This window comes from Lissotriton vulgaris, chromosome 11 (genome assembly GCF_964263255.1).
Source record: "Lissotriton vulgaris chromosome 11, aLisVul1.2, whole genome shotgun sequence".
NCBI classification, from domain to species: Eukaryota; Metazoa; Chordata; class Amphibia; order Caudata; family Salamandridae; genus Lissotriton; species Lissotriton vulgaris.
Window position 1 is genome coordinate 421,228,543 of NC_141699.1, and position 26,051 is coordinate 421,254,593.

At 48.1% G+C, this 26,051-nt stretch overlaps 1 protein-coding gene across 1 annotated transcript in view; it reads right to left on the reverse strand.

Moving 5' to 3' along the window:
• ANTXR1 (ANTXR cell adhesion molecule 1) overlaps positions 1–24,897 on the reverse strand; it is a 487,726-nt gene extending 462,829 nt beyond the window's left edge. Inside the window, exon 1 of the mRNA XM_086943491.1 lies at positions 24,518–24,897. Coding sequence (XP_086799617.1) covers positions 24,518–24,675 — 158 coding nt within the window. The 5' untranslated portion in view covers positions 24,676–24,897. The remainder of the gene's footprint in view (positions 1–24,517) is intronic.
• Between the last annotated feature and the right edge of the window lie 1,154 nt (positions 24,898–26,051).

The following is a 26,051-nucleotide window of genomic DNA, read 5'->3' on the forward strand; positions in this document are numbered from 1 at the left end:
CCCTTGGCGCTGCTTTCAATGCGTTCCACCCCCACCAAACACCACTTGACACCATACGAGGTTGTTTTCGGCCGGCCTATGAATGTCTGGTCTGCACCAAAACCAACTTCCATTCATGACGTCCCGGACGTCCTAATGTCTGATTACTTATGTCAGTTGACTAAAACGCTGTCTGTTATCCATCAACAGGTGCTGCATGCCATCCCTGACTCTTCCAGGGGTCCCGGACACACCATTCAGCCTGGAGATTTTGTCCTGATCCGGAACTTCCAGCGTGCCAAGAGTCTGGAACCCCGGTGGACGGGCCCCTGGCAAGTCCTCATCACCACCCGAACAGCACTACGGGTGGAGGGAAAACGCAACTGGCTGCATGCACACCACTGTAAGAAGATCTCCTCGACCCTGACCTCGACTGAAAACATCGACAGCCAAGAAGAGCTCCTGAACAAGGACCGACCGTCACTAACCTGCTATCCTGATACCGACACACTTGAACTTTCAAAATTCTCTGATCCCACAGTGCCATCAAAAGAAGGGTATTTCCTGCGTCGAAAGGAGGGAGTCTCGGCTAAGTAGACCACGGACTGAGTTAAATCTCAGAACGGTGACCTAAACACTACCAAGGGTTACCCGGAGAGAAGCAAAGCAAAGTCTGTGGTTCTGCCCGCTACCGAGCCCCTTGAAGATGATGGAAGCGCCAGATAAGAAGATGATGGAAGCGCCAAATAAGAAGATGATGGAAGCGCCAAATAAGAAGATGATGAAGGAAACAGGAAATACCCACCGCAGAAACCCAAAGGCAGACAAACTCCATAGCCCAAAGACTATTGCACTCTTCATCACAATCCTCCTCTGCTTTCTCCTCATGACCACACTCTGGATTGTGGAAGAAAATGCACCTGCTCACGAAACATTCCTGACCACTGTCCAGCCTACCACCATGAAGGAACATTATCTGATCTCGCTCTCTCCCCAACTCAGAGAGAGGCGAAAAGAATTTTGGAATAACTCCTTCGTACAACTACTTCACCAGCACAACCTTGCCACCAATGCCACCAACTGTTGGATCTGTGGGTTGCTACCCCACGCCACTGGACACTCGATACCATTCATCCCTTCACCTTTCTCAGTTCACGGTTCCTGTCTTGCTTGGCTGATGCTTCTGCAAGAAAGCTTTAAGGACAATGCCACCTCCAGCAAAACGGTAACGCATTTCTACCACGGGGTCTGGCGGAACAGAACAAAGACACACTTCTGCCCGCGGACCAACAACAACACAATCCATTTGGACATCCCTGCTAAAGAACAAGTTGAAATGCAAGTGTTCAATAATCCAACCAGAACCACCTTCTCCTACCTGCGAAAACGAACGGCTGCCACTCTGACTGTGGCCCTGTCAGTCATCAACGTCACTGGCCACATGTGCATGGAAGGGCTTGGGACTCAGTTGGTAGGCCACAGTGCCTGCCGGTTTTCCAGAACTCTGGACTCCATCGACCCGCCTTCCTTTGTGGCATCTCCAAACACGTATTTCGTCTGCGGCACGAAGGCTTACACCTGGCTCCCCAAAGGCTGGGGGGGCACTTGTTTCATTTCCTTCATCCTTCCTCCGACTTATGTGGCACCAGCAAATCATCACAGACAGAAACGGGCCAAGGACATCGAACAGGCCGACTCAACAGGAGCGCAATTCATCGATGCTATGAAAGGACTGGTCCCCCTCTGGGGCCCGATGGCAAACAGCCGTGCCATCCGACATCTGACTCAAGCAGTTGAGACAACAATGAACATCACGGCTGGTATCCTTACTAACAACACCGCTGAACTTCAAGCGGTCCGCTTGGTGGCCCTCCAGAACCGCCTTGTCTTGGATGTGGTTCTTGCGGACCGTGGTGGAGCATGCCGCATCATTGGGTCCAGCTGCTGTACATACATACCGGACAACTCACCCTCAGTGTACAAAGCCATCGAACATCTCCACAGACTCTCTACAGAAGTACACCAGGAACAAGAAGAATGGTCGCTTGGTGGTTGGTTCTGGAACACTGTTAAGAACTGGGGTTGGAGACTGTTCACCATTATCCTGATTCCTGTAGTTGTGATATGCGGTCTATGCTTAGGAATTCAATGTCTGCCACCTCTGTGTTCATTATGTGCAAATTGTATTTGCCCTAAGACTGTGGACTTTGAAAACGAACGTGTGAGAGCAATATATGATGCCGAGGTTAGGAATTTGATGAAGATTGACATTCAGTAAGCAAGTTGGCTAAGATATGTTGAAAAGGGAGGACTGTTAAAGATTAGACTGCAAAACGTCAACATTATCGGCGCCATCTTGCCCCCCCTTTTTCGAGCCCAGTCGTGCGCGTAAGCGGCAGCCATTTTGAATGCCATGGCCTCCCTGCCCCTCGCTGATAGCCAGCGCGTCTCTCTCTCTCTCTCAACCTCACAAGCATTCCCCCGCACACTGACAACCCCCGCTCTCTCATGTCTTAGGTCATAAACCCCTCTCCAGCGCAGCTTCACCACTGAATCTCATCCTGTTCCCAGCGCGACACCTCCCCTCATTCCTTTCATGACCTCAAACCCTTTTGATGCGAACCCCCTTTCCTGTATCCCCGTTTGTCTCCCCTGTTCCCAGACCGCCACCTGGCTCTGCGGATACTGTTTATTACCCCGTACAGTAGGTAGCCTCCCCTCCCCATCAAAAGACCCCCGAACCGATCAAAGCCCCCACCCCATGAGATCCGATCAACCCCATGCATTCCGTGAATCGGCGGAATGCCCTGCTGTGTGACGACTATCACCTGTTGTGACCGGGGTGGGGAATCCAACTGTAAATGTGTGTGGGAACGGGCCTGAAGGGGAGATTCCGAGGATGTCCTTTCATACTTCAAAGCATTGCAAGAATGTGTTACATACAATAAAGTTCGTAAACCTGTGTATAAGAGGCCAGGCCTCAGAGATGTGGTTAGAGCACCTCGTGACGATACTTGCTGTCTGAATTGATGTGTTCTCCTCCGGAGAGAATAAAATCCTCGTTTCCCGCCTTCCAGTCTCCAGCGCCTGCTTCTTCATTGATTAATATTGGTGGGTCATAGAGGCGATACTGCCGGGCAACATAAAAGGGTTTTTGGTTACCGGTTGTCTTTGGAACCCTTTTTAACAGCGCTAACGGGGCGGGGGGGTCGCGCGGCGTACCCATGCTGGTGACGGAACTGCTCCGTCACCAGCCGCGGTCGCGCTGTGCTCATGACGGAGCGGTTCTGTCACGGCCCTGCCCGCTTAATGGAACGCTCAGCGCAGGCGTGGAATCCGCGCCGCGCAGGCGTGCCGAGCGGCCGTGACGGAACCGCTCCGTCATGAGCACAGCGCGACCGCGGCTGATGACGGAGCAGTTCCATGACCCGCAGGGGATGGGGTTAAAGATGAGAAATATGTTTATTTCTCCTCGTTTTGTTCCTCTTGCTATGTGTGCTGCATTTTTCGGCACCCATGAAAAGAGGAAAATGTCTCAGGGGATTGTTTATGTGCAGGAAGATGCCCCTTCCTGTACAAAAACAACCCTGCTTACAACGCAGGCACCCTTGCACCATCCCCATTGACCGTCAGCAGTGCGAAAAGGCAGGAATGTGCAGTATTGTGTGAAATTCAGTGCACTCCTGCCCTTTCCCTGTCACACAGCCCAGCAAAGTGACTGTGTGACATATTGGTAATTATGCTCCTGAGGGTCCAATCGGTTTCAGCATTATCTCCGTGTGCTCTTTTGACTTTTTCACCATGTTGTTTTGCTTTGCATTTATGGGGACAGGACAGATTTGCATTGTTAGATCTGAGCATCTGAACTGGGCACAAGACTTCAGACGTGGCATCAGGACCTGGAACAAATCTGCCAGATAAACCTTCTGGAGTCGGTATCCAAGCTGCAGAAGACATTCACACTCAACACAGTACTGCAGATGAGTCATCCAGAACCATACACAATTCTCTATGGATGTTTGCCAGGACTGGACACCAACTCCAGAAGAAACCTCAACAATGTCTTTATACATGTGCCATCATTGATATCAGTAACAGTAGGGGTGAGAGCACAATCATGAGGGTACTACGCTTCAATGTGAGGGGGAATAGGCATTCATATTTTCAGAGAAGCTGCATGAGCAATTTCATACAGTCCTTCTGTCTCACTCATCACCCACCAACAATATCCACCAGCAACTCATTGTGTAGGATGAGGTGTAGAAGTTTGAGGATATGCAGAGCTTGTCAAATTAACCTACAATTGACAAATACCCATTCACACCACTGAAAACACACCCTCACAAGATGAATCAAAACCATTTGGAAAATCAGCCCCGTACTACTAAAAATACATGATGCCATACCTATGCTAATAACAGAAAATGTGCCAAGGGAAACAGTGAGGCAGAGCTGATGCACCAGTACTCTGCCATTAGTTTTACCCACTAGATCAAGAGTGGTACAGGCAGCGCAATCCTTGAAGACTGCATTTCTTTTGTGTGGTGTGCCTTCACCCACAGATCTGGGGGAATAGTGGCAGCACAAGAATCTGCTCACTGGAAAGAATAAGCATTGGCAAAGCCAATAGGTCTCACCGATGGGAGACCTATTGACTGTGTCAATCGAGTGGGTGTGGCTAACGGGGGAAGTGAAGAAACAGAGGGGCATATTACCAACAACTAGCGATGATTATCGCTATGTTGGCTTAGCGGCAATATAATTCTCGCCGAGCTCCGTCGATTTTTATCGCAGATAAACCTTGCTATTATCAAGGTTTATCTCAAAAGCGATAAAAATCGGCCGAAATGCAGGAATATTGCTGACTTTTCAGCGATATTCATGCATTACCGAGCTAATGCTCTTAGCCATGTTATCCACCTACCATTGGATAACATGGCTAAGAACTGCTCTGGGCAGGCATTAGCTTTTGGAGATATTCGCGCTTAGCGCGAATATTTCCAAAAGTAGATAATAGGAGATAGTGATGTTAGCCACTGTTTCCAGTCGCTAACATCTTGGCACGCCCACTTTGCATGTCATTAGCGATAAATATCGCTGACATGCAAAGCTGGCCCCAAGATGATCGCTATCTCCTACTAGCTGTCGCTAACTGGTGTTAGCGACATCTAGGTAATAGGGCGATAAAATTATCGCTGCTTTAGTGGGAAAAATTCCAGCTAAAGCGGCGATAAGGCCCTTGGTAATATGCCCCAGAGATCGGGAGAAAACACAGGGTTGAAAAAACAGGTAATGGGTGGGAATAAGTAAAGCACCACATTCATAATGCCTCACTGCTTTATATTTAGGCAGAATGGCAAAATAAACAGACTCACATGCAGCTACTTGTAAAGCCCCTCTGCTTTACAAGTACTAGTGGCTGAGGCAGCCTCAAAGTGCCAAGTGTGCCACTGTCCCTTACAGGAACTGGCTGCTGCGCTGGTGCCTGCTGAAGTAACGAACTACGTACAGAGATTATGTGTATGTGCAGTGTGCCAGGTGTTAGCCCCACCCCTCCTGTGAACGATACTCTCAGGTTCTCCTGTTCTGCTAATAGATCGAGGTTTATGAGGATCAAATTAAGCTAAGAATTTTTACATCACATGCCAACATTTTAAAAATAAAACTTTAAGCTTAAAAGAAAGTTAAAATCAAAATTACAACACATAATGGTAAAAGATTTGCAAATGTGACGATAAACAAGAATGGAGCTCGGAGCGACATTTGTCGCAGCGAATGTTACAATAAACAGGAATGGAGCAGCTCAGAACTCAAGTGCTTGTGTCAACTGTGGTAAATGTGAAGCCAAATAGGAACAGAGCGACATCTGTCTCAGGAAATTTGACGATAAACAGGAATGGGGTGACTGAAAATACTTGCGCTCATGTTAAAGGCAGAAACCAGCTAAAAAATTGTGCGCCGAATCAAACAGAAATGGCTGAAAGTGAAAGCATACTAATAATAGGGCCATACTTTGCGGGAGAGAGCAAGATACAAATAGGAGGTCAAAGAACACATATCAACCAGATGGAAGAAAGCATTTTAAAAGGGCACACACACTAAGGAATAAAAAGCTATGGGCGGGCTGTAAGCTTACTGAGTAGATACAGTATGTTTCGAAGCGACAGTGCATGCGCTGCCTAGATGAAACCTAAAAAAGGCCTTAATAAGACTTTGGAGAACAATGTAGCCTTGTCCCTGTCCACCAAACTCGCGATCCTTCCACTCTAAAGTTCGATGAACTACCAAGTTTCCCCCTGCAGACCATTCTCTGGCTGCACCTGTGGAAACTTCGGAATGACAGCCTGACTAATATTAGGCAGTCTATAAAAGTACATCAGATCATCTGCCCCAATGATTTATTATGTTTGAGACTGCAGCAAAAGCTTAGTGAAAGCAAAAAACGGACATCCACAGTCAGGAATAAAACTTCCAGCAATTCAGGAACATTTCTTTTTTGATTTTCAAAAACAAGCTACCCCTTCGGGACTTTGCTTTTGAAGAAAAAAAAAATTGCTGTCTCAACACCTCGGAGGGGATTTCACAGAGAAGAGATTCATATCGGTGCTTGGTCCTCCGGCCATATTTTCATCCTGAAATGAAGGTTTTAGCGATCCTTGTGCTTCCAATATTAACAGGTAAGCTGGATGGATTTAATAATATCAATGGCTGTACTAAATATAGCACTCTTGTAGAGTGATAAATGCTTTGCAGTAACACCCGTTAATATTACCCAGCTCAAAGATATTTAGACTTTTGACCCTCACTAAAGTGAAAGGCAAAACCTATAGTAGCCTACAGGTGACAATCAGGATATCGTGCACGCGTGCGCGTGTGTGTAGCGCTTGTATACTTTTTTGCAAGATGCCTCCGTCAGTTCTACCTAAACTCCTGACAAATACGTGGCACAAGTCTTCGGTTTAGACTCTGGCAAGGCAAACTCAGACTTGCATCTTTGTGATGTCGTTTTATTAACTATTGGTAAATTGGCCAATAATAACCTATGTTATTAACAACAATATGAAGCGCTATACAAAAAGTATTGTTATATAGCGGGTACACAAGCCCACTGCGTTTCTAAGAAGGAAAGAATGTATGCATTTAGTAAAGGCATTTTTTAGATTGATAAAGGAATCCTAACGATTATCCTGCGCCTACTAAACGGCTGCTGTAGTGTTATGTATGTGTGTGTATATGCAGTAATTATCGAGTGAGGGCGTAGCTAGCACACATGAGGGAACTACATAGGAAATCGGGGATTGGGAACGATTCAGGTTCGTGCACTTATGAAACAGGCTGGGCCTTGCACATCCATGGCGCATGGGCTGAGAGTGACTCGGCAGTCACTACATCATTACTAAGAACTCAAGACAGCGGCTTGTCCCTCTACTTTATAGGTCACTGTTAAAGCCACGCTGCTCAAAAAGAGCATGAAATTGACATGTCTATTCTACCAAAATAGGAACCGGTTACGGAAGTCAACAATGAAATACCAGGCCTTATGCATGTTATTCCCAATTCCATATTCCTGTGTGACTGACCTACATTTCCACAGAGGCCTGATTTATAAAGGAAATTACACTTTTAAGTAATTTACACTCATGAGTAAGTTTACTGCTTTTTACTTATTTACAAATTCAGAGTGTAAGCTGCTATTAAAACAAGCATTGGGATAGACAATAGGTCTCACCTTTGGGACCTTATAAGTGTTTAGCCATGCAACACTTGATGTTGTTGCACCTAGGATATTGTGCTGCATAACTTCAGCACAATATCCTTGGTGCAACAAATGGCTATTGCCACAAACACACACAACCAAACATGCACAGCCCCACACACAACCACAACTACCCACACAACCACACACACAACCACAGCCACAACCACACACACAACCACACACAAACACATCCAACCACACACACACACAACCACACACAACCACAACCACACACACAACCACACCCACAACCACACACACACAACCACACACACAACCACAACTACCCACAGAACCACACAACTACACACACAACCACACACACAACCACACACACAACCACACACAACCACACACACACAACCACAGCCACCCACACAACCACACACACAACCACACACAAACACACACAAACACACACACACAGCCACAACCACACACACAACCACAAACACACACAAACACACAACACACAACCACACACACAACCACACACACACACAACCACACACACACACAACTATGCACACACACACAACCACACACACAACCACACACACACAACCACACACACACACAACCACACACACATAACCACACACACAACCACACACACACACAACCACACCCACACACACAACCACACAACCACACACACAACCACACACAACCACACTACCACACACACAACCAAACACAGACACACAAGCACACACACAACCACAACTAAGCAAGGGCAGAAAATCCGTTCCGCTCGCGGATTTTGCGGATTTTCGGTAAATTCGCAATCTGCGAACGCTCGTGAATTTACAGAAAATCCGCACATTTGCACGCAGCGGATTTTTTTTTCTTGGTGATACAATTTTGCGGCGTGCGGTGTAAGTTCGCAATTGCGAACATGTAGGTACGGCGGGCATCAACAATCTCGCACTCGCGAAATTACAAAAATTGCAATTCTGCACAAGAAATCTACTAGCAAGCAGCATAGACCTTCTGAAAATGATGATTTTTATCAGAATAACTCCTCAGGTTGACATTTGCCTGCACTTTTTTGGATTTGAGGCCTTTTGATTTTCTTTGGATAACTTTTGCATTAGAAATCAACTTTCTCATATAAGCTTGTTTGGGGCATTACAGTTGCTGTAATGCTGTTCTGCAGAAAAACGAGTTTTGCAAAAGTGAAAGCATTCAGCAGGTTCAAAAGTTCAAACTCATCATTAGTAACCATTCCCTGTAGTGCTTCCTGACAAGGGCCCCTCCAGAGTTCATTTGCTAGTTGCAACAATTGTATGACCTTGCTCTGACCCTCACAGCAGGCTCATAGAATAGCTACAAGTAGGCCACAAAGGTCCTGGAAAAAAATTGCACTGCAACAGAAAGCAAATTACAGATAAGGAAGCAGGTGCCAGACTGGAATTTTAAAACAGTGACACATTAATAAATCAACCCCAAATTAATTCATGTCGGTTGAAGCAGGCAGGTGTGCTTGCTTTTTCCCCCCATAATCTACAGTGATGATGAACCAGAGGGTGGCATTGATGTACCAGAGGGTGGCATGGGTGAAACAGAGGGTGGCAGGGGTGAAACAGAGGGTGCTGGGAACCTGTGATGATGAACCAGACGTAGAAACAACATAATCGTGACCGTTGCGAGCCGACATGTACGTTCGCAATTGCGAACTGGTACAAAACCCTCGCGAACTGGCAGAAATCCTTGCGAACTGGCAGAAATCCTTGCGAACACAAAAAAAAATCCGCAAATTCACGAGAATTCGCGGATTTTGCGGATTGCGAGTTCGCAAATTCGCAAAATTCGCGAACGCCAGATTCGCAAAATTCGCCCATGCTTAACCACAACCACATACAACCACAACCACACACACAACCACGACCACACACACAACCACACACACACAACCACACAGACAACCATGGATGGCACTTTGAGCTGGACATCATGTTTTGAAAGGGATACTCTTAGCCAAAGGCAGCCAGTGTAGAAACTGAAGAGCAAAGAAAATGCATGAACTTATATGAAGGTTGATGAGTTGTTTTGAAGTTGCATTCCAGATTCTATTTGATCACTTAGGTGGCTGCTGTGCATTATAAACAATTGTCGAAGTCTAGACGGATGAGGACTAGACGAAAGGTGGCTTGTATCTTTTGTTGGAATCCTAAATAAAGGGAGTTTTTGCCTATGCATCGGAGCATGTAAAAGAACCATTTCGTGATTTGCCTCACTTGACGTGTCAGGGACGGGCTTGAGTCCCAGTGCTTAATGTGTGCCAGTGTTAGTCAGTGCTCGGAACCTGTACCTATTTCTTCACACGGCACATATTTATGAGAACCCACTGCATGGTAGCACTGTCAGCCTATTAAAACAAGCATTAGCATAGCCAATAGGTCTCGCTTTTGGAACCTTAAAAGTATTTACTTATGCAGCACAATATCCTTGGTGCAGCAACATCAACTGGTGCATAGCTAAAGCCTTATAAGGTCCCAAAAGTGAGACCTATTGGCTATGCCAATGCTTGTTTTGTGAGACACAGGGAGATCAAGTGATTTGCCCAAAATCACAGGATGTTGAGTGTCGTTGCAGAGACTCGAACCCGGTTCCTCAGATTTGAGGTCGACCGTCCTAGCTGTCAGGCCACATCCTCTCCGCTTACATCTGCACCTTTTGAACAAAAATATGCTAGTCTGCAGTGCACTTTATTCAAGGTTCTGGTGACAGCTGGTATGCTGGCAAAGAAGACACTGTAGATATTAGGATACCCCCCCCCCCTTTGACCAGTAGTGGATTGGCCCTGTCGGATCTGTAGTTGTGAATGAACAAATGGTCGGAAGCACTATTTGCCATTTATCTATAAGGCCAGAGCCACTGAAAGGCCAGTAACATTAGGGCAAAGTCAATCATAACCAGTAGCGGTCGGTGGTGGGAGTAGCTGCCGGCCGGTGACGTTGGGAGAGGGAGGGGCAGGGTGGGTGGATTACGGAGGATTACAGGTAAGTAAACATATAAATAAATAAAACGAATTTCGTTGCGTGCAGTGCATCGCATTTGGGGACGAAATTCGTTTTACTTATTTATATGTTTACTTACCTGTAATCCTCCATAATCCATAGATTACTACCCCCCACCCTGCCCCTCCCCCGCCCCTTGTCACCGCCCAGCAGCTACTCCCACCACCGACCGCCACTGAGTTACATTGTACTGGCAGGATCCTAACTCCCCATCTGTACTTAAAGCCTGAAGCAACTGTATCAACTGGCTTTTCCAGCTAGTAAAATTGCGTCTGATGTTCTCGAATCAGGGAAAAGCAGTTATGAAAACACTGAGCCATTCTTGCCTGGGTAAAGTGCATTTCCATAGGGGAATTCCCTCTGCCCGACTCATAATTAAAGGGGGTCAGCCAGCACATTAGGGAGAGCCGAGCCAAGCCAAAGCATTGTCTTGGCTCTAACAGCTATAACCCGAGCCGATCTGTCGACGTTTAGCATATAAATTGCATAAAAAATGTCAAGTGAAAATATGACGAGGAGTCTTCAAAATTCAAAAAAAGTGTTTTTCTTTGGCTTGTCGAAACATTTCACTTTAGAGCATTAAACTGTATCACTGCATTGAGTGGCATTTTCAGTAAAAGTGATAGTTTCACAAAGATGCATGCCGTTGTATGCAGCACACATCCTGAACTGATGTATTTCAAAGTGTTTACAAATGTTAGAATAAAGGAAAAAGAGGACTCCCGAATTAAGGATCACACAACATGGTTAAGGAGAGAAGCCGGGATTGATCCCAGATTTTCTGGTTGTGCAATTCAACCACTAGAAACGTATCCCTCGCTTCCGTTTTAATGCTTTGTCTTTCATCTTTGAGGAGCTACATCAGTACACTGTGCAACATAATACATCATGTTGAAACATAAAGGGTTTTAGAAAATGGTGAGTTAAGTAACAGGTGGTTGGAACACCAAAGACCTCATAACGGCTTGGCTCGTTTTTTTTGACTTTATGTTCCAAGAGAACCTCGAATTGAGTCATAGCCAGTCCTGTGGCTTGAGCCTGGATTGGGCTTTTAGTGGCCCGACCTCCTTTACTTGTAATGACGTGCTAGGAGTTGTCTTGAAGAACCCCACTAGGCACGCACTGGTGTTGTAGGGTTGATTGACCTCTTTTAATGGGTCACCCAGGTTTCCACTGCTGGTTCAGGGAGGCTTGAGTTGCCTTACTTCCTCTTACAAGACTCAAGATGCAGCTGCCTGTAGGTTTCTCTAGGGTTTTCTAGTTTGTCTTGGGGGTATTTCTTAAATGCTCCCCTTGGTTTCCCTCATACCATTATTTCTTCTGTGTGACTCTGCCCCAGCCCCACCACCACAAGGATTAAGACAAAAGATATTCTATGTACTTTTTATGCCCTCCCATTTCCCCACATTCCACATGAACATGACGTGCATAAGGCTAGCAAAACCCCGTTCTTAGTTGCTTTCTCAACACTTGAGTGATTGTCTTCTCTGGGGCAAAGGCCTTATGTGCCTGACGGGTGTACTGCTGTGTCAGGGCATCGCTACCCAATTTGCCCCACCAGCTCATGGGCAGGCCTCTTGCTTGGTCTGGTAGTACATTGCATTGTCATCTATCACTGGTTATTGATAAAGTCTGAATATTTCTATGACATTTCGGGACAAATAGACGATGTTTCGAGAAATCTGTGGTGTTTTTCCCTCTTCTGGTAGGAAGCTTCCAAGAAATCCTCTAATTTTAGCATTTACTCTCAGTTTTTGTTACTCTTCCCCAGGTGTCCTGACCAAAACTCAGAAGAGCTCTGCTGACTACTTCCATATGCGACTCAAACACTAAAAAATGATCATGATTTCATCACTGAACAACAAACCAAAGAGTCCGTCTGTGATCACAGAACGTCCTTGAGAGATGTGTGTTTACCCAACAAAGTCAAGTTTGAAGTTGTGAAACCTTCTGAGCTTTTTGCACAAACGTTCAAACTAAAATGTGGATGTTCGTTTGTATAAACACCCAAAGTCCACCTGTTTTTATGTGCCTTGATTCTTAAAGTGCAGCAGGAGCCTTTTCTTTCTGTAAATGATAGTGGGGAACGGTCCTTGTTATTGTGCACTTTAAAGATAATGCTTTTATTCACCCCAGCATGGGGCCTTATATACAGTTTAACCGACAGCATTCTCCGTCCAATGTGGAGGTAGTTCAATCCGCCGCATTACAAGTACATTATAGCCTATGACACTTATAATATGGCAGACAGGATGTCTATTTCGTTTTGACAGAATATCCCGCCCACCAAACTCTAAGTAAAGCCGATACACATTGGTTTTTTTATTATCCATTGAGCTTTATTAATGGTAAAGCACGTCAGATGCATCTCACTGATGGTTCCCAAACTAGCTGATACGCTCCTTTTATTGTTGAAGGTTTCTGGGTGTTTATGCCTCATTTAAAGTTATTCACCTTTTGACTCAAATGCATTAGACTGCTCTCAAACACCCATGTGAAAACCAGATGGGTTTTTCTTGTGATCCAGACAGAAAAGAAAATAATTCATGCCTGGAAATAACTTGTTTATACTAACTTTGGGTTTCTGCATAGAGGAGGCTCCACCTTGCGGGTGTCGTGGCAAGCAAATACATATGGAACGCTGCAGCACTGCAGCAGGCATACAGTTTGCATCAATGCCCTTCTTCTGTGGTCCTGATGAAGCTGCCTCAAGATATTGTAATGACTGAAACACGTCAACCTTATCAATAGGCAGTGACAACGTGATATACCCCACGTTTTAACATGTGCATACTCACATCTCGATGAAGGCGGTGGTGTACAGTTTACATATTTTTTATTCCTCCACCATTCTGTTTTTTACATGCTGAGGGCACACACGCCTACAGGGGTCATTCTTCACCACAATAGATGAGGGGGAGAATTATAGGACACATAAATTATGGGGCATATTATCAAGGACAGGCGATACATTATCGCCGCTTTTATCGGCAGGAAACTGCCGATAAAGCGGCGTTAATGGCCTTGATAATATGCTCTATGAATTCCAATCGAAGCCCATGTTAGATGTGTTCACATTTAACATGGGCTTCGATTGGAATTCATAGAGCATATTATCAAGGCCATTATTGCCGCTTTATCGCCAGTTTCCTGCCGATAAAAGCAGCGAATGTATCGCCTGTCCTTGATAATATGCCCCTATGTTATCTAAAACTTGAAGCTATCAAAAGCATTACACAGTTTGCAGGAGTGTTAATTTAACTGTCCACTCACTAACTGTCATAGTATCGGTTGCACATGAGAGGAGGTGGCGTTACGGAGAAAACTGCTGACTTTAGAACTGGAGAACCAGGTTCGAGTCTCTGGGTCGGCTAAGCATCCTCTGATTCAGGGCAAATCCCTTAATCTCCCTGTGTCTAAAAAATAAATGTGTCCGTGTGTGAGGCAACTGGTGCTTATGTAAGGCGTTCGAATGCCTTTGGGTCGAGCTAGCGCTACATAAAACTGCAAAACAAATTCGCTATCAATCATAAAAGCATACTGATGATGAGAAGCCCTGGATGCAGTTAATCTCTTAGGGCCCGATTTAGAGTTTGCCAGACAGGGTATATATACAGTTTTACACAAACTTGACGGACATGTGGAGAAGTGTGGCTCACTGGTTAGAAGCGGCAGACCCTGAAGCAGAGATCAGGCCCGGGACCAGGGTTCAATTCCAGATGCGGCAGGGTCTTGGGCTCAATGTCCGCGGACTCGATAATTCTCGCCTCGGCGCCTACTCTAATCATGGGTCCCACGCTGCAACTCTGGGCAATAGCTTGCTTAATCTCCACAACGGCCCCAACAACACTGGGATGCCTGGCTTCACCTTTGGGGGTGCCCAGGAGGGGCCTCTCACAGGGAGAGCCAGGAAGGGTTATACAGCGTTATACAGCGCCGGGACGCCCCGTTGTTGGGGCAGCTGTGCGCTTTACAAGTATATTACACACACACACACACATATCCAGGGCCGGCTTTAGTGCAGTGCCACCAGTACAGCCGCACCTGCTGCTAACTTTGGTGGGGCGGTGTGTTTAAAAAAAACTTATGGGTTTAAAATCTTGTGCACTACCTTGTTTGACCAGCAGTTTTCAAATAAAAATGTCACGGTCATGCTGATGATTAATGTTACTGCTGGTGAAAGATTGGAACTTTGCCTAGTGGCGGTTTTTACTCATCATAAAGTAGCGCAAAGGGATAATGTGCCTGCTGCAAAGAATGTGCACCATGCAGATCACAAAACTGAGTGTGAGTGAACTATGAGTAGCACTTTAAAAAAAATGAAATGCATGCCAGAGATGGGCTATGGAGAGATGAGAGGCACTGTTGGAGAGTGGTAGTGAGCGAATTTGTGTAGAAGGAGGTCATTAGGGGGGGTGCCAAAAAAAGCTGTTGCACCAAGCACCACCTGCACTAAAGCCGGCCCTGGATATACCAAACGTATTACAGATGACATAGAAAATAATGCACTTGTAAAAAGGCGCAAGGGATATTGGTCACATTTGTGACGCAGTACTCCGACCTCCAGAGGCTAAATTAGGCCCGTACTGTGCTCCCGTTGTTGCTCTCATTAGGAGTTGCCCTAATAAAATAATCTCTGCCTACGCTAATAGAAGTATTTATTAAAGAGACCAATCCTATGCTTAGTGGACTTACAACATCAGCAGGAAGCTTGCAGAGATGCAGAGATTGCTCATAATTAAGAAGATATATATGCACTTATATTTTTCCCAATGTGAAATGCATTGCCATTGGCACTTTCTGCAGTGGCGGCTCCTCCACTAAGGGGGGGAGCGTCGCCCCACTGTGCAAAAAGTAAAATGACAATAACGCATCATTATTATCATTTTATTTTTCCTATTGTATGCAGTCAGTGCCTTGTTCAATGTGAGGCGGGCTGGGCTGGCCAGAGCAGGGGAGGAGTGGTTTCCATTCCCTAAGTGTGCATGAACTACTTGACCGTCCCTCTTTGGACCGGCCAAACTGTTCATGCGCACATTGCATGTCCCCCCACCAGGCTGTAATGCACAGCCTGGTGGGGAACATGCACAGGCTCCCTGTTTCTGAGTGCCAAACCATGGCACTCAGACCAATCACAACGCTGCATTGAAGCATTGTGATTAGCTCAGGGGAGCCTGTGTGCCTGGGTGCTTCCTGCTGCCGGTGGACTGGAGAAAGGAAGAAGGAAGAGGATGCAGGAGAGGTGGTGGCTGGCAGTTCCAAGATAAGTGTTTTGTATTCTAATTCAGAATGCACCACGCATATAAAGAGGAAAAATCAAGGAGAAATAAAGGTATTTCTCCTTGTTGCGCTACTCTTACGCCTCCTTGGGGAGGCATAGGATTCTGACGCATCCCCAGCTTTACCAAACATTGTAAATCTGGGAATGTGTCAGGTTCCATGAATTTTGTGTGGGAACACCTACAACAACACCCATGGAACCCCCTTTTCACACAGAGTAATGCATGAAAGGGGCCCATATTTACAAGTCCATGAAAAGTCATGCCGGGTGGTTTTATGTGGCCTTGTAAATGTGGGCAGGCCCATTGCGTTGTGTGAAAAAAGTGATGCACCGGTAGCGCAATGGGCTTGTAAATGAGGCCGCTACTCTTTAAGCACCTCTGGTGCACCCTGGCAGATGTCATGTGGCCTCTTGCTAATGTAGTGCCCCTGGGGCACTGCTAGAGCTCTGTATATATGAAAACCTGAATCTGCCACTGTACATCCAGGGTCTCATCGCTGCAGTACGCAAGGACCACTGCTAAAACTCTATGTCTAACAAACTCTGGTCTGGCAGAGATCCAGCTGTCTTTCACTGGCTCAGGGCAGTGCTAAAGGTCTATTAAACCCTGTATCTTCTACTACCCACTGATCTCTCAGGGCACCAAGGCAACTGGTGTATTGCTGAAGCTCACTGTATATCAGTCCCTGCACATGAAAGAGCGCCACAGCCTCTCACTGCACCAGTGCACCAAATGAGCTGCTAAAGCTCTGCATCCATCATAACTTACACCTGCAGAGCGCAAGGAGCCTCTCACTACTGCACTGTACCAGGGGTCGTCCTAGAGCTCAGGACTTTCCAATCATGTGTGTTGCATAGTTCATGGAAACTATCACTGCTCCATGGCTAGAGCTCTGTATCTATAAACTACACATCTGACAGAGCTCATGGAGCCTCTCACTGCTCCAGAGCACTGGGCACTGCTAGAGCTCTGCATCTATACACTCCACGTCTGACAGAGCTTATGAAGCCACTCACTGCTCCAGGGCACTGTGCACTGTGCACTGCTAGAACCCTATACCTTTAAACGCCACATCTGACAGAGCTCATGGAGCCTCTCACTGCTCCAGGGCACGTGGCACTGCTAGAGCTCTGCATCTATAAACTCCACGTCTGACAGAGCTCATGGAACCTCTCACTGCTCCAGGGCACTGGGCACTACTAGATCTCTGTATCTATAAACTCCATATCTGACAGAGCTCATGGACCTCTCACTGCTCCAGGGCAATGGGCACTGCTAGAACCCTATACATTTAAACGCCACATCTGACAGAGCTCATGGAGCCTCTTACTGCTCCAGGGCACGGGGCACTGACAGAGATGTGTATCTTTAAATTTCACATCTGACAGAGCTCATGGAACCTCTCACTGCTCCAGGGTACTGGGCACTACTAGATATCTGCATCTATAAACTCCATGTCTGACAGAGCTCATAGAGCCTCTCACAGCTCCAGGGCACTGGGCACTGCTAGAGCACTGTATCTATTAACTCCACGTCTGACAGAGCTCATGGAGCCCCTCACTGCTCCAGGACACAGGGCCACTGCCAGAGCACTGTATCTATAAACTCCACATGTGACAGAGCTCATGGAGTCTCTCACTGTTCTAGGTCACTGGGCACTGCCAGAGCTCTGTATCTACAAACTACACATCTGACAGAGCTCATGGAGCCTCTCACTGCTCCAGTTGCACAGGGTCAAGACAGATTTGCATATGGCTGGGTTCAAACTGGAATGGCATGGTGAGCAAAAAAACGATGGCTTTAGGCCCAGATCTCTGTACTGGGGTGAATGTATGCCATTGTTCTGCATTCAGTCCATCAACTATTGTTTTTGCATTTCTCACTGCTCCAGAGAACTGGGCCACTGCCAGAGCTCTGTATCTATGAACTCCATGTCTGACGGAGCTTATGGAGCCTCTCACTGCTCCAAGGCACTGGGCACTGCTAGAACCCTATACCTATAAACTCCACATCTGACAGAGCTCATGGAGCCTCTCACTGCTCCAGTGCACTGGGGCACTGCTAGAGCTCTGCATCTATAAACTTCACGTCTGACAGATCTCATGGAGTCTCTCACTGCTCCAGGGCACTGGGCACTGCTAGAACCCTATACCTATAAACTTCACGTCTGACAGAGCTCATGGAGCCTCTCACTGCTCCAGAGCACTGGGGCACTACTAGAGCTCTATACCTATAAACTCCACATCAGACAGAGCTCATGGAGCCTCTCACTGCTCCAGCGCACTGGGGCACTGCCAGTGCTCTGTATCTATAAACTCCATGTCTGACAGAGCTCATGGAGCCTCCAACTGCTCCAGCGCACTGGGCCACTGCCAGTGCTCTGTATCTATAAGCTCCACGTCTGATAGAGCTCATGGAGCCTCTCACTGCTCCAGGGCACTGGACACTGCTAGCGCTTTGCATCTATAAACTCCATGTCTGACAGAGCTCATGGAGCCTCTCAATGTTCCAGGCCACTGGGGCACTGCCAGATCTCTGCATCTATAAACTCCATGTCTGACAGAGCTCATGAAGCCTCTCACTGCCCCAGAGCACTTGGCACTGCTGGAGTTCTGCATCTATTAACTCCACGTCTGACAGAGCTCATGGAGCCTCTCACTGCTTCAGGGCACTGTGCACTGCCAGATCTCTGCATCTATAAACTCCATGTCTGACAGAGCTCATGGAGCCTCTCACTGCTCCAGAGCACTGGGGCACTGCTAGAGCTGTGTATCTTTAAATTTCACATCTGACAGAGCTCATGGAGCCTACCACTGCTCCAGGGCACTGGGCACTGATAGAGCTCTGCATCTTTAAACTCCATGTCTGACAGAGCTCATGAAGCCTCTCACTGCCCCAGAGCACTGGGCACTGCTAGAGCTCTGCATCTATTAACTCCACGTCTGACAGAGCTCATGGAGCCTCTCACTGCTCCAGAGGACTGGGGCACTGCTAGAGCTGTGTATGTTTAATTGTCACATCTGACAGAGCTCATGGAGCCTACCACTGCTCCAGGGCACTGGGCACTGATAGAGCTCTGCATCTTTAAACTCCACGTCTGGCAGAGCTCATGGAACCTCTCACTGCTCCAGGGCCCTGGGACACTGCGAGAGCTTTGCATCTATAAACTCCACGTCTGACAGAGCTTATGGAGCCTCCCACTGCTCCAGCGCACTGGGCCACTGCCAGTGCTCTGTATCTATAAACTCCATGTCAGACAGAGCTCATGGAGCCTCCCACTGCTCCAGGACACTGGGGCAGTGGGAGGCCTATGTATCTATAAGTTCCACGTCTGATAGAGCTCATGGAGCCTCTCACTGCTCCAGGGCACTGGGCACTGCTAGCGCTTTGCATTTATAAACTCCGTGTCTGACAGAGCTCATGGAGCCTCTCATTGTTCCAGGCCACTGGGGCACTGCCAGATCTCTGCATCTTTAAACTCCATGTCTGACAGAGCTCATGAAGCCTCTCACTGCTCCAGAGCACTGGGGCGCTGCCATACCTCTGTATCTATAAACTCCACGTCCGACAGAGCTCATGGAGCATCTCACTGCTCCAGGGCACTGTGCACTGCTAGAACCCTATACCTTTAAACGCCACATCTGACAGAGCTCATGGAGCCTCTCACTGCTCCAGGGCACGTGGCACTGCTAGAGCTTTGATTCTATAAACTCCACGTCCGACAGAGCTCATGGAGCATCACATCGCTGTGGGCCACTGGGCACTGCTAGAGCTCTGTATATCTATAAACTCCACTGATAGAGCTCACTGAGCCCCACACTGCTGCAGTGCACCAGGAACACAGATCGAGCTCTTTAAATCTTTTTAATTGCTTCATTGCAGCCTTTGTCTGGCAGACCTCATTCGGCCCCCAGTGCTGCAGTGCATCATGAGCACTGCTAAAACATTTTACCAAACCCTGTATCTGGCAAAGCTCATGTAGTCTCTCACTGCTTTAGTGCACCAGGGCCACCACTGGAGCGCTGCATTCAGCAAGAGATCACAGAGTCTCATTCTGCCTTTTACTGCTGCAGTACAGTGCACTGCTAATCTCTCTAACTATAAAATCCTGTTTTTGGCACCGCTCTTGTAGCCTCTTTCAGCTGCAGTGCACCAGGAGCACTGCCAGAAAGCCGTATCTACCAAACCCTGTGGCAGGCAACGCTCATTCAGTCTCTGACGCCTTCAGTGCACTAGAGGGCACTGATAAAGTGCTGTATCTAGCAAATCCTGTGCCTGCCAGAGCTCATGCAGCTTTACAGTTCTGCAGTGAACCATGGGCACTGCTGGACTTCTCTAGCCACCAAACCCGGAATTTGGTAGGACCTGTTCACTGCTGCAGTGCAATGGGGACACTCTTAGAGTGCGCTGCGTTTAACTACTGCAGTGCACCAGGGGCACTGCTGGTGATCTGCCTCTCAAACCCTACATCTACCAGAGATCATGTTGCCTCTCACTGCTGCAGTACACAAGGAGCACTGCTAGGGCTCTGTATCTATCAGACGCTGTGCCTGACAGTGCTCTCATCCAGTCTCTCGTTACTGCAGTGCACCAGGGGCAGTGCTGGTGATCTGCCTCTCAAACCCTACATCTACCAGAGATCATGTTGCCTTTCACTGCTGCAGTACACAAGGAGCACTGCTAGGGCTCTGTATCTATCAGACGCTGTGCCTGACAGTGCTCTCATCCAGTCTCTCGTTACTGCAGTGCACCAGGGGCAGTGCTGGTGATCTGCCTCTCAAACCCTACATCTACCAGAGATCATGTTGCCTCTCACTGCTGCAGTACACAAGGAGCACTGCTAGGGCTCTGTATCTATCAGACGCTGTGCCTGACAGTGCTCTCATCCAGTCTCTCGTTACTGCAGTGCACCAGGGGTAGTGCTGGTGATCTGCCTCTCAAACCCTACATCTACCAGAGATCATGTTGCCTCTCACTGCTGCAGTACACAAGGAGCACTGCTAGGGCTCTGTATCTATCAGACGCTGTGCCTGGCAGTGCTCGTCCAGTCTCTCGTTACTGCAGTGCACCAGGAGCTCGATAGTTCAAGCTCTGTCGCCTTCAGGCTCTGCATCTGTCAGAGAGCAGTAGGCGCCTCACTTCTGCAGTACAAAAAGGGGCACTGGTAAAGGGCCCAACCTATCAAATCATGCACCTGACAGAGCGTTCAGCCTCTCACTGCTTCAGTGCAGCAGGGGCACTGCTAAAGCTCTGTATCTATAAAACCCTGTGTGTGGTAGCGATCATTTAACATCTCACTGCTGCAGTGCTCCGGGAGCACTCCTAAAGCACTGCATCTATCATATCCCATCTTATTCAGTCTCTCACTGATGTATTGCACCAGGGAGTGGGACAGGGCACCTCCAGCACCGCCGCCCCTCAGCCCCCTTTGCTCCAGGGCACCAGTGCACTGCTAAAGCGCTGCATCCATCAAACTGACTTTCACTGCAGAAGACAACCAGGAACACGTCTAAAGAGTTATGTCAATCAACTTCACGTCTTGGAGAGGTGATTCTGCCTCTCGCTGCAGCAGTGCACCGGGGTCACTGCTTAAGCTCTGCGTCGATCAACACTGAAGTATGACAGAGCTCCTGCGATCTATTATGTCTGCTTCAGGGCATGACGGGCGCTGCTAAAGCCCAACGCCTGACAAACCCGGCGCCTGGCAGAGCCCTTCACTGCTCCAGTGCACAGCACCAGCGGCACTTAAGTCCTGTGTACCCTAAGCCACCAGAGCCCTTGCCACCTAAGAGTGTACCACTAGCACGGCGAGAGGCACATCTCAGAAGACCTCGCACTGCTCCAGCGGTCCAGTGGCCCTTCGGAAGCGCAACACCAATACGACACAGAGACTGTCCCCCGAAGCCCGCACGCTGCTCCAGTGAGCCAGGAGCGCTGCCAGAGCTCAGCATCCAATCAGCTCCGTGCTTGCCAGCGTCCTTCTGACGCCGTGCACTGCACTGCGCTCTGTATCCAGGCAGCCTATGGCATGGAGCGCTCGCGTACTGGTGCCATGTGCCCACTTAACCCTGTGGTAGGCTGAGTTCCTGTTGCTCTCACTGCCACAGACCACAGAGCTCGGTGCCTGATACCTTCAGGAAGGGTTTCCACAGCTTGCCTCTCACTGCTGCAGTGCACTACAGGCGCGTACCTAGAAAACCTTGTGTCTGGTAAACTCACTGCCATTCAGCATCATCGGTGCTGCAGTGCGCTTCTGGAACTAGCAGTGCAGTATTCTGACGTCATCCGGCTGCTCCAGACCACCCAGTATAGACACTGCTAATTTACTGTTCTCATCTAACCCTGTGCCAGGCACAGCGCCTAGAGCCTCACACTGCTCGAGTGCAGACAAGAAACCGCAGCGCCCTGCTCCTGTGTAACCCTGTGCCACTGGTTGCTGTAGAATACGCTGTATATTTTTATAAATCCTGCACCAATTACAGCTCCCAAAGCTTCACACTGCTCCAGTGAAGAGGGGCACTGCCAAACATATGTACCCACGTAGCTCCTAGAGCCTCACACTTCTCTAGTCAAAGAAAGAGCCATTGCCGCGCGCTGTGCCAGTGTGCTCCGGTGCCAATGAGAGCTCCTGCTGCCTCACACTGCTTTGTAAAGAAAAGGCATAGACAGTCTACGGTGCCTGCATAACCCTGAACCAATCCTAGCTCTCACAGCTTGTCACTGCTCCAGTGGAGAAGAACATCGTTATGGCTCTATGCCAGTGTAGCTCGGTGCCAATCATAGCTCCTACAGTTTCACAGTGCTGCAGTTAAGAAAGCACCGCTCAGGATCTGTGCCAGTCATAGCTCATGCAGCCCCAAACTGCTCCAGCGAATAAAAACACCGCTAACGATCTGTGCCAGTGTCGCCCTGTGCCAACCACAGCTCTCACAGCTTCACGGTGCTCCAGTGAAAAATGCATCGCAAGGAACAGCGCCAGCGTCACCCTGTGCCAGTCATAGCTCACACAGCCTCACACAGCTGAGCTCTAGTGAAGGAAAACACCGCTAAGGCTTTGTGCCAGCCTCACACTGCTTCAACAAAGAGTCACTGCTCCTAATTAGACTGTGCATAGCAGAATTCCCACTGCTTCACACTGCCCCAGTGAAGAAGGGCACCGCCAAGGGTCTCCCAGTGTAGCCCTGTGCCAGTCCCAGCAATCACAACCTCACACTGCTCAAACAAATAGGCACTGCCCTCTCTCTATCTGTACCGCACATGAGTGTGCCTGGCAGTGTTCCTGCAGCTTCACACTGCCCCAGCGAAGAACACTGCCATGGCTCTGCCAGTGTCGCCCTGTGCCAGTCGCAGCATTACAGCCTCACACTGCCCCAGTGAAGAAGAACACTGCCATGGCAATGCCAGTGTCGCCCTGTGCCAGTCGCAGCATCACAGCCTCACACTGCTCAAACAAATAGGCACTACCCTCTCTCTATCTGTACCGCATATGAGTGTGCCTGGCAGAGTTCCTGAAGCTTTACACTGCCCCAGTGAAGAACAATGCCATGGCTCTGCCAGTGTCGCCCTGTGCCTGTCGCAGCATCACAGCCTCACACTGCTCCAGTGAAGAGTAGGCACTGCCCTCTCCCTATCTGTACCGCATAAGAGTGTGCCTGGCAGAGTTCCTGCAGCGTCACACTGCCCCAGTGAAGAAGGGCACCGCCATGGCTCTGCCAGTGTCGCCCTGTGCCTGTCGCAGCATCACAGCCTCACACTGCTCCAGTGAAGAGTAGGCACTGCCCTCTCCCTATCTGTACCGCATAAGAGTGTGCCTGGCAGAGTTCCTGCAGCGTCACACTGCACCAGTGAAGAAGAACACTGCCATGGCTCTTCCAGTGTCGCCCTGTGCCAGTCGCAGCATCACAGCCTCACACTGCTCCAGTGAAGAGTAGGCACTGCCCTCTCCCTATCTGTACCGCATAAGAGTGTGCCTGGCAGAGTTCCTGCAGCGTCACACTGCCCCAGTGAAGAAGAACACTGCCATGGCTCTGCCAGTGTCGCCCTGTGCCAGTCGCAGCATCACAGCCTCACACTGCTCCAGTGAAGAATAGGCACTGCCAGCAATCTGGGCCAGCACAAGCCCGTGTCAGGTGTAACTTTTCAGACCCACGGCTTTCCAGTGCAGAAGGGGTCTGCCAAGGCCGTGTGCCCGTATCACCCTCTGCCAGCCAGAGTTCCTGCAGGGTTCAGCTTGGCATTGTCCCAGTGCACGAAGAGTACCTCTAATGTCCTGTCCCAGGCAACTGCACCCTCACACAAAACCATAACTCCAATATTACCATCTTTGCTCTCTTAATCGTTATCATGATATCTGATTGATACAGTTCTTTGTACAGCGCTTAAAAGCCACCTGGGGTATTGTTCTTGGCGCTATGACAGGTAAGTATAATCCTGGCGCTATGAAAGGTAAGTATAAGAAATCTGAAGCCACTTACTTGTCCAAAATAAAGTACAGATCGAAGCCCCCGTAGCAGGATGGCCCCCCTTTGCCCTCCTCTGAGTCTTGACCTTGACATGCCAGCATTAGGAATGCGGCCAGGAGCACACATGGCGTGCCAACGCGCCTGGCAATGCCGCGAACCCCCGCGGCCATCGTACCTGGCGACCAGCGACAGGATGGGCAGCACTTCCGAAACAAAGAGAAGGGAGAATTGATCACAGACTCCCCGAAAGAAGAGAACCTTTAAAATTCCAGTGCAACCTTCTCCAAAACGTCTTTGTAAAATTCAAGTGTAACTTTTCCGTAAATTCAACTTTTCCTGGAACTTTCCCACCAGAGATCTGCGCTCCTTCCCAGGCGGACCCGTCGAATCCCGGCTCCGAGCGTTTGCAAGACTTCAGCAGCCCTGCTTGGCAATGACTCCCCGTCTGAGGCAAGTTCGGATTTCAGCAGGAGGCGCACAGCGTGTTAATATTGTTCTTTGCTGTCCTTTGTTTGGTTTAAAGGGCCCTGACATCTGCTGCACGCTCCCCCCGGCACAGCGTCGAGCCTGTGTTTTGCTAACAGGGCAAAGTATTTCCTGACAAGCCTCGCGTGGGTCCAAGATCAGAAGGGATGCATATTCCCCCCCGTCCTAATGCTGTCCCTCCATTCTATGGGGCGGATATAAACTCAAAGAGCGCCACCTACTGGCTATGCCAAAGGCTCCGACAAAGGCTTGTTTGTGCGCTGAGAATCAGTAAGACAAAATGATGGGCCACCATGAAGAATGCAATTGTAATTGTACAGTGAATTGATATAGCGCACTCTACCCCTGACGAGGCGTTCAAGCGCTTTGCATCGAGTAGCATGCTACTCTGGAATCCAACATAGGAGTTAAATAGTAGGGGGGTTATTTACAATGCCCTTGCGCCACTTTTGCGTCATTTTTAACATGGGGAAAGTGATGCAAATGTGGCGCAAGGGGCTTGTAAATCTGCCCCAAGGTTCGTAATATGTGCTTACCTTTTTCCTCGTGGATTATTTGAGGGAAATTTGTTAAGTTTGTGCCCTCGAGTACTCATAAGTTTAGTAGTGTTTTGAGCGGGAATAGAACATTGGGGGTGGATTAGAAGTCGAAGTAGTAAGTCAATTCAATTCAATAATCTTTATTTCGTTGCAATTGCACCATAAAAGATATACAAAATACATGATATACATACAAAATACATAATATACATGACCACATTATTATTGACAAGTGTACAAGAATAAACAGTCAAAAAAAGTGCTAGTGCATGACCAAATACTAACCATAACTCTTCTCAGCTAAATAATGAGGATGGGGTTGAGACACACATCAATAAATATAGTTAAAAAATTATTTTAAATATTTACAAGGTTAAAAAAGCATTAAATTGGGTTATAACAGCCAGACACTTAAAATGGCAGAGACAATTTTTGTCTAGTGAATTTTACTGCCAAGAGAAATCTACTGATGCCAAACACTATTGCTTGACTAGTGTCCGTAATTAATATTCTTCCAGCTT